At 40.0% G+C, this 9,170-nt stretch overlaps 1 protein-coding gene across 3 annotated transcripts in view; it reads left to right on the forward strand.

Moving 5' to 3' along the window:
* Window positions 1-9,170, forward strand: part of DLGAP5 (DLG associated protein 5) — a 152,952-nt gene that overhangs the window by 104,418 nt on the left and 39,364 nt on the right. For all 3 annotated transcript variants that reach the window (XM_069208536.1, XM_069208537.1, XM_069208538.1), the window contains exon 12: window positions 6,862-7,022. In XM_069208536.1, the coding sequence (XP_069064637.1) occupies window positions 6,862-7,022 (161 nt within the window). The remainder of the gene's footprint in view (window positions 1-6,861; window positions 7,023-9,170) is intronic.

The following is a 9,170-nucleotide window of genomic DNA, read 5'->3' on the forward strand; positions in this document are numbered from 1 at the left end:
CACACAGAAAGTACCTGAGGTTTGTATTCCAAGGGGTACATTACCAATTCAAAGTGTTGCCATTCGGGATAACAACTGCGCCAAGAGTTTTTACAAAATGCCTGGCAGTAGTAGCTGCGCATATCAGAAGACAGCAAATACACGTGTTCCCGTACCTAGACGATTGGTTAATCAAAACCAACACGCAAGAACAGTGTTCACAACACACAAAGTATGTAACCGAAACCCTCCACAAACTAGGTTTCTCACTCAACTACACAAAGTCACACCTTCAGCCGTGTCAAACACAGCAATACTTAGGGGCGACAATCAACACAACAAAAGGGGCTGCCACTCCAAGTCCACAAAGGGTACACGCATTTCACAATGTAATACAGGCCATGTATCCAAAACAAAAAATACAGGTCAAGATGGTGATGAAACTACTAGGCATGATGTCCTCATGCATAGCCATTGTCCCAAACGCCAGATTGCACATGCGACCCTTACAACAGTGCCTAGCATCACAATGGTCACAGGCACAGGGTCAACTTCTAGATCTAGTGTTGATAGAGCGCCAAACATACACCTCGCTTCAATGGTGGAACAGTATAAATTTAAACCAAGGGCGGCCTTTCCAAGACCCAGTGCCTCAATACGTAATAACTACAGATGCCTCCATGATAGGGTGGGGAGCACACCTCAATCAACACAACATCCAGGGACAATGAGACACTCAGCAAAGACAGTTTCACATAAATCACTTAGAACTACTGGCAGTATTTCTAGCGTTGAAAGCATTTCAACCCATAATATGCCACAACCACATCCTTATCAAAACAGACAACATGACAACGATGTATTATCTGAACAAACAGGGAGGAACACACTCAACACAGTTGTGTCTCCTGGCACAAAGAATATGCATTGGGCGATCCACAACCACATTCGCCTAATAGCACAGTTTATTCCAGGGATTCAGAATCAGTTAGCAGACAGTCTCTCTCGGGATCACCAACAGATCCACGAATGGGAGATTCACCCCCAAATACTAAACACTTACTTCCAAAGATGGGGAACACCACAAATAGACCTATTTGCAACAAAAGAAAACGCAAAATGCCAAAACTTCGCATCCAGATACCCACAGGATCAGTCTCAGGGCAATGCGTTATGGATGAGTGGGTCAGGGATATTTGCATACGCTTTTCCCCCTCTCCCACTCCTTCCATATCTGGTAAAAAAAAAATTGAGTCAAAACAAACTCAAACTCATACTAATAGCACCAACTTTGGCAAGACAACCTTGGTACACAACGCTACTAGATCTCTCAGTAGTGCCTCATGTCAAACTACCAAACAAACCAGATCTGTTAACTCAACACAAACAACAGATCAGACACCCAAATCCAGCATCGCTGAATCTAGCAATTTGGCTCCTGAAATCTTAGAATTCGGACACTTAGACCTTACACAGGAATGTATGGAGGTCATAAAACAAGCTAGAAAACCAACCACTAGACATTGCTATGCAAATAAGTGTAAAATATTTGTTTATTATTGCCATAATAATCAAATCCAGCCATTACACGCATCTGCTAAAGACATTGTAAGCTACTTACTACATTTGCAAAAGTCAAAGCTAGCTTTTTCATCCATTAAAATACATCTTACCGCAATTTCAGCATATCTGCAAATTACGCACTCAACTTCATTATTTAGGATACCAGTCATAAAAGCGTTTATGGAAGACCTAAAGACGATTATACCACCAAGAACACCACCAGTTCCTTCGTGGAACCTCAACATTGTCTTAACTCGACTCATGGGTCCACCTTTCAAACCTATGCACTCATGTGAAATACAATACTTAACATGGAAAGTTGCATTTCTAATTGCTATCACATCTCTAAGAAGAGTAAGTGAGATACAAGCATTTACCATACAAGAACCATTTATTCAGATAGACAAGCATAAAGTAGTCTTACGAACAAATCCTAAATTCTTACCAAAAGTCATATCACCGTTCCACTTGAATCAAACAGTGGAACTACCAGTGTTCTTCCCAGAGCCAGATTCAGTAGCTGAAAGAGCACTACATACATTAGACATCAAAAGAGCGTTAATGTACTACATTGACAGAACAAAACAAATTCGGAAAACAAAACAATTACTTATTGCTTTCCAAAAACCTCAAATCCAATTTCAAAACAAGGCATTGCTAGATGGATAGTTAAGTGCATTCAAACTTGTTATCTCAAAGCAAAAAGAGAACTGCCTATTACACCAAAGGCACACTCGACTAGAAAGAAAGTGCTACCATGGCCTTTCTAGGAAATATTCCAATGACTGAAATATGTAAGGCAGCCACATTGTCTACGCCTCATACGTTTACCAAACACTACTGCGTGGATGTGTTAACGGCACAACAAGCCACAGTAGGCCAAGCAGTACTACGAACATTGTTTCAAACAACTTCAACTCCTACAGGCTGAACCACCGCTTTTGGGGAGATAACTGCTTACTAGTCTATGAAAAGCATGTGTATCTGCAGCTACACATGCCATCGAACGGAAAATGTCACTTACCCAGTGTACATCTGTTCGTGGCATGAGACGCTGCAGATTCACATGCGCCCACCCGCCTCCCCGGGACCCTGTAGCCGTTTCGAAGTTGATCTTGAACATTTGTAAATTTGCAAATATATCTCTTTAAACTACATTATGTACATACATATTCACTCCATTGCATGGGCACTATTACTATAATACACAACTCCTACCTCACCCTCTGCGGGGAAAACAATCTAAGATGGAGTCGACGCCCATGCGCAATGGAGCCGAAAGGGGAGGAGTCCCTCGATCTCGTGACTCGAAAAGACTTCTCCGAAGAAAAACAACTTGTAACACTCCGAGCCCAACACTAGATGGCGGGATGTGCAAAGCATGTGAATCTGCAGCGACTCATGCCACGAACAGATGTACACTGGGTAAGTGACATTTTCCAGACATATATATATATATATGCCCGAAATGGGCATGCCAATGTCCCACCACTCCCCAGGAAGGGCCAAGCAGCGAAGGAGTTAATGCTAGCTTTGTTTAGTTGGTAGCCTATACATATAAAGTGTCCTGTTTGATTCCAGAAATAATTTCCTTGATGGATACCTATGTTTTGAAGATTGATTGTGTAGACTTGATACACATTGTGATAGCCTTGCCCTCTTAAAAACAAGTAAAACAAATCCTTTAATAAAATTACTATTTGGAGCGGTTTTATGAGTTCATTCCTGCACATGACTGCTTCTGCTGTCTTGGTTTCCTGTCCCAATGATTGGAGGGATCAAATTAAATCTTGTTATGCCTCCTGTCAGCGACCCTGACATTTTAGGGGAATTCTTACAGTGGTAAGGTAAGGTAGTAAGGTTTAGCTTACTTCTCACTGCATACCACAGGTGGCCTGCACTTTTTTTTTTCTTTTTTTTTTTTTTCCGTGAGTTGTAGTGGTTTCTGTTTAAGCATGTTACCATATATTAAGCCAACCTTTAAGTCCTAATTCAGATGGCTTCTAGAAACTCAATCACTATCCTTCATGGGGACCTGCCTCTAGGAACTGTAAGTACTTGAAGTTAGTTTGGTTGAATTACTGTTTTCGTTGGACTGTGTTGGCCAAAGAATTGGCATGTAAACTATTTTAAGGTGTCGACACAGTGGTCCTCCTTGCTTTGATGTGTCATGCTATTAGGTTCCCTTAATTGGCTAGTGGTAGCAGGATATTTTGCTTTGAGCTCTGTGGCTAGTATGTGTTTAGATTACCCGTGGCCTTTGCATGCTATTTAGCATTTCTAGCCTTCTACTTATTTTGTTTTGCTTGTCTCCAGATGTGATATGCAGTTGTCTGCTGCACAGGGAAAGGTGAAGGAAATGATGAATGTTGAGCTGAATGTAGCACAGTCTTGCTCGCAGACATTTATGAAACAGTCATCAACCTTTTTTGTCTACTAAGAATTAAGCAGTCATCTGATCCAGGAAGAGAGGGAGTTAGGTACTGGCCCGCACTGCCTGTTTCCCATAATCTAGGTTTAGTTGTATTTTTTGTGATAAGTGAAATATTTGACTAGAACTTCGGTGCCTTTCCCTAATATAATCCAATGTATTGGTAAAGCTACAAAGTCTTTTTGTTTGGCGTTGGACACCAGCAATGACGGTGTGGGGGCATTTTTTGGTTGAACATTCGACTCCATGAGCAAGGACTTATTACTGTGCTCCTCTGCGTTTTGAGAACCATGTGATTAAACATCTTCCTTTTAAGTTAATGGGACAGAATCATCTGGCTATTGTCATGGGATGAGTTTTACTGAATGAGACCAACGTGCAGTAGAACTAAGCAGAATGCTCTTTTTGAGCATTCCAGAAAGCTGAATATTGCACTGTTAGCGAGCGGCTCTAGTGTTGGAGGTCTGGAACATAAGAGACAAATCCAACTGGGTGAAATTATTATATTCATCTCCGAGCATACTTTTCTTCCATTACTGTCAGGTGTTTGGGTGGATGAATGCTGTGCACATAACCCAAAGTGACACATCTTCACTTTGTCCTTTTCATAAAAGAACCGTATTGTTGCGTCACAAAAAAAAAAAAATATCGCTCAATCTACTCAACTTCTAGAAGTACAGTGTTATCTCGAATAAATGTAAAATATCTAAAGGGTTGCAGCCTTAAATGCCCAACAATACCTGATCACCCATACCACATATGGTTCTCAATCTCTTAAGATGCACTCTAATGCTTTGCTTTTGTTGGAATTAAAAGAAGCTTAATATCCACCTCCCAGTCTGACATGCTTGGACCTGTCCTTGAAACGTGTTTTGGTCTAAGGAGAAGAAATGTACATTTTGACGATTGTGAAAATTACCTAATCAGTGTCATCAAGACTTAGAGCCTGGCATGCCTTATAGGGCTGCTCCCATCCATTGAATTTTTCATTCCAAAAGGTGGAGGAGGTGTCACTGAACTGCCCCATCAAATTGGTGGACAGATAAAAGGTGTTGCAAGATGTCTGTGTTGCCTGCTGACGGGGGTGCCACAGGGTGGTCATTTTAAGCAGATTGTGCTATTGTCAAACTGACTGACAGCATTTAGGAAGTGCTTTTTTTTTTTTTTTTTTATAAATATATGAAGACATTTATGTAATACAAGCAGTTTTAAAAGTTGCAGTAAACTGCAGAGGCCCAATGCAAAACCTCATGGCTAAAGTGGCTTGAACCTTCATTGCAAATGAGATGCACTGCTATTTAAACCTGTCGCAGTATCCAGATCTGAAATTGTAGGATATGGGCTTATAGATATTACAACAATCAAGCTGACAGTTCAGAATTTCATCCACCACATGTGATGTTTTACGTAAAGGAGTGGTGGCATGATTTTATATTTGACTAGCTAGAAATAAATTGCCATTGAAATAATCCTAAGAATAAATAATACTTTCTTCAGAGTAAATCTAGATTTAAATCTCAGTGATGCTTCATTGTCGCCAATGCATATGAAGCAGCTGAACAGAGACAAGACAGTTATTCCTTTAGATCCAAAAATGATTAATTCAGTCTAAGCCAATAAGTGGAAGATATATTTTTGCAGTACATTGGTCGATTGTAGTGAAATATTGGGTATATTTGATCATTTCGTGATATTGGATACATGGTTAGTTGAAATGTAAAAAAAAAAAAAAAAAAATGGGAAGGAAATATTTTAAGAGCCCCTAATGTCAGTAAGCCCTGGAAGAATACAAGTATGATGGGCTAAAATAAATATATATATATATATATATATATATATATATATATATATATATATATATAATTTTTTTATTTATTTTTTCCTGTGTTTAGCGAGTGTTCATGTAAGGAGTGCACCACCACAGTTGTGGTCTGTCACCCTCGCCATGGAAATTAGCCATATATGCAAAACATGTTGTGTAGCTAAGGTCACAGTGCTTTCTAGAAGTGTAAGGGGTGGAAGCTGGGTCTGTTTCACTACATCTAGGTTTTATTTTTTTTGTGTTTAAATTTCAAAAGTTTCTTCATTGATAATAAAGAGAAGTTACTATAAATTCTGTAAGGATTTGAAGATAGACTTTGAAAAGACCGTTTATTAGATGGGACCACCACTAAACCTATATTGTCTTTTCTACAGTTGAGTGTTGAGATTGTTGTCATAGTCTTCTGGGGGAATTGTTACTAGGAGACAGCAAGAAGAATTGAGATAGTGAGACTAATTTAAAAAAAATTGAAATTACATCTTTGATTTCAATAGTGTTCTTTGTTTTTGGGCTGTAGGGCCCATACCATTTTATATGTTGTCTGTTATGAATAGAAGATTGTTTTTCCTGAGGATACATGTTTTCTCCCCTTGGTTTCTGCCTTGTGTTAATCTTGTTTTTCCCTCCTTGGGTAGTTCAACTGATCAAACCCTCATCCCCATGACAGTTCTCAATGGGACTGTTATTCCATCATTTCTTGTTCACCTTGCTTCAAGATTTCAACTCTACATTCTTTCGTAATTTTTGTTTTTAGGTTAAACAAGAACTATTATGCATTGATTGGCTTGTACATAAAAATATGTATTGGAGTTACTAGGTTTGCTGTTTCTACATACTTCCAATGTGCATCTCAATACGCCCAATGTTTACTTCTTCCTTCATCAACTTGTTCTGTTATTATACATCATATTAATGTAATCTGCCTCTCAGTAGCCAATTCCAGACTATTGCAACTACAATATCTAGTTCTAGGTAGCCAATGAGCTTCAATGCACTTACCCTCTAGTAAGCCTGACAGTGTAGAAAAAATATTTCCCATATGATTGTTTTCCTTTTGTTGGTGCAGCTAAAGCGCTCATTCGCACCACTGTTGGACAAACCAGACTGCTAATCGCTGAGCGATTCAAACAGTTCGAAGGCTTAGTGGATGACTGTGAATTTAAACGCGGTGAGAAAGAAACCACCTGCACAGATCTTGACGGATTTTGGGACATGATTAATTTTCAGGTATGTCTTGGTATCCTTCCTCTGTAGTGTACTATATCATGTTTTTGTGACTTTAATTTTAGTTAAATATGCAGAAGTTTAAATTCAGTGCAAGTGGGTCTGCATTTTAAACCTTGATTACTTTCTTCAAAAAGGGAAGAGGTTGTAGATTGTTCCTGAAGCTAACTTGAACCATAAAATAGTGAATTATAACTGTTTTTTTTTTAGCCTACTTTCATTATCCACCACTTTTCAATTCGTTTATGAACCCAGTTCTTCCCATTTGAAGTTCCATTAGATGCACATAGGGTGTATTCAATTAGGAGTTTCCCATTATTGCAAGTCGGTTGTGCCATGATCTTGATCGTGTCTCTCATTGATCCCCTTAGGATGCTTTTGCCACTTTAATCTTCTGATTGCTCTCCCTATGTCACAGCTTCCTTTGGTTTGTTGGGTAACTTCTTGATACCAAGAATGCATGTGCCTAATGAGTAACATTGAATTTGGCATGCCTTCTGGTATCAAGTATTGGGAGGGTGTGGTAGTTGCAAGTTACCTCTTGTTGTTTTCCTAATTTAATTATGAAAACCTTCAATTATTTGCATGATTATATGATAGCATACATGTACAAAGCAACCTTTTCAAAGTCCAGGCCAAGCTACTGGCAGGTGACTCCTTCATTGCATGGCTTGCTAATATCCAATAAAGGGTGTAAACTGAGTTAAGGAAAGACGAAGGTGAGATTGGAGCTGCGGAAGAGGTGATGCCATCCGGACAAATTTGCTTGGCTAAGTCACTCCCTGCAGCACCCCAGTGGGTGCAAAAACAGTTCTTTTCACATAGGTGTTCAAAGATTATTTGAGATATATAAAGACAAAGTAGTGCTTGGGGAGTACTTGATCCAGTTTGATGAAAGAGCAAGATCAGTATCCCAGTCATAAACAGTTTACTCAATCTTAGTCGCAGCAGCCAAGAAGAACCATTATAGGAAGGTGAGCATGGGTTATAATATGTACTTTTCCATAATCCAAAAAATGACTTCACTGACGCAGATACTGGACACTATACTGTTTAAACACACTGATTAAAGCAATGTTTTGTTTTGTATTGTACGTATAGAAGACATCCTAGGTCTCATCAAGGAAGCCGACTTGATGGCTACTATCAATTTGAAGGATGCACATTTCCATTATTACTTCCATCAGTAGGGCACGCATGTATCCAAAAGTAAATCCGTGACTAGTCACGCGATTGTCTCTTCAGAAATATCAAGAGTACAAGGATACACGGATTTTAGTTCACTATAAATACAGATAGTGGACTAAAAAAAAAAGAATCCATTATTTGTTTGAAGTATATTCCACAGGACCTTGTTGCGTAAGATGTTGACATCTTTGACAGATAGACAGTTATTGAGAAATCTTAGGTTCAAATCAGTATACTTGTTGACATTGTTTACAATTCCTTAAGGAGATTGTGTAGTGGCCGACACCAGGAAGGGCATTAATAAATCCGAGGATTTATTTTTTATTTTTCCCCCCCCCCCCCCCCCCCCCCCCCCCCCCCCCCCCCCGGGAGACACGGAAGCTACCGTGTCTCCCCCCGCCCCCCACCCGCCCCTTTGTGACGGCGCGCTGACGTTGCAAAGGTGTTTTCCCCCATGAAAGCACAGCTGCGATCGGGGGCCAGAAACAGTTTCAGAAGGCCTCGTAAGAAAGGGGAGAGTCTCCCCTTTCTTATGAGGCCTTCTGAAACGGTTTCCTGGCCCCCGATCGCAGCACAGCTGCGATCGGGGGCCAGGAAACCCCACTAGACACCAGGGATTTCACTTTTGGGGGGCAGCCCCCCCCCCCCGGAATACGGGCCGCCCCCCCCCCCCCGGATAATTTTCCTAAAAAAATAAAAAGGTAGGTGCCCCCCCAGGGGATTTTTTTTTTTTTTCAAAAAAAAAAAAGAAAGAAAAAAAATGAAATGACAGGGGGTCGCCCGTGGGCAGGGTGACCCCCTGTGGGGGCAATTTTATTTTTAGATGTTGTAGGGTTTCCCTGGGGGCCATTTTGGCCCCCAAGGAAACCATACAACAACTAAAAAAAAATATATGTATATATCTATATATATATATATCTATGTAGATAGATATATCTAGGTACATGGATATATCTATAGATA

Source organism: Pleurodeles waltl, chromosome 9 (assembly GCF_031143425.1).
Source record: "Pleurodeles waltl isolate 20211129_DDA chromosome 9, aPleWal1.hap1.20221129, whole genome shotgun sequence".
NCBI classification, from domain to species: domain Eukaryota; kingdom Metazoa; phylum Chordata; class Amphibia; order Caudata; family Salamandridae; genus Pleurodeles; species Pleurodeles waltl.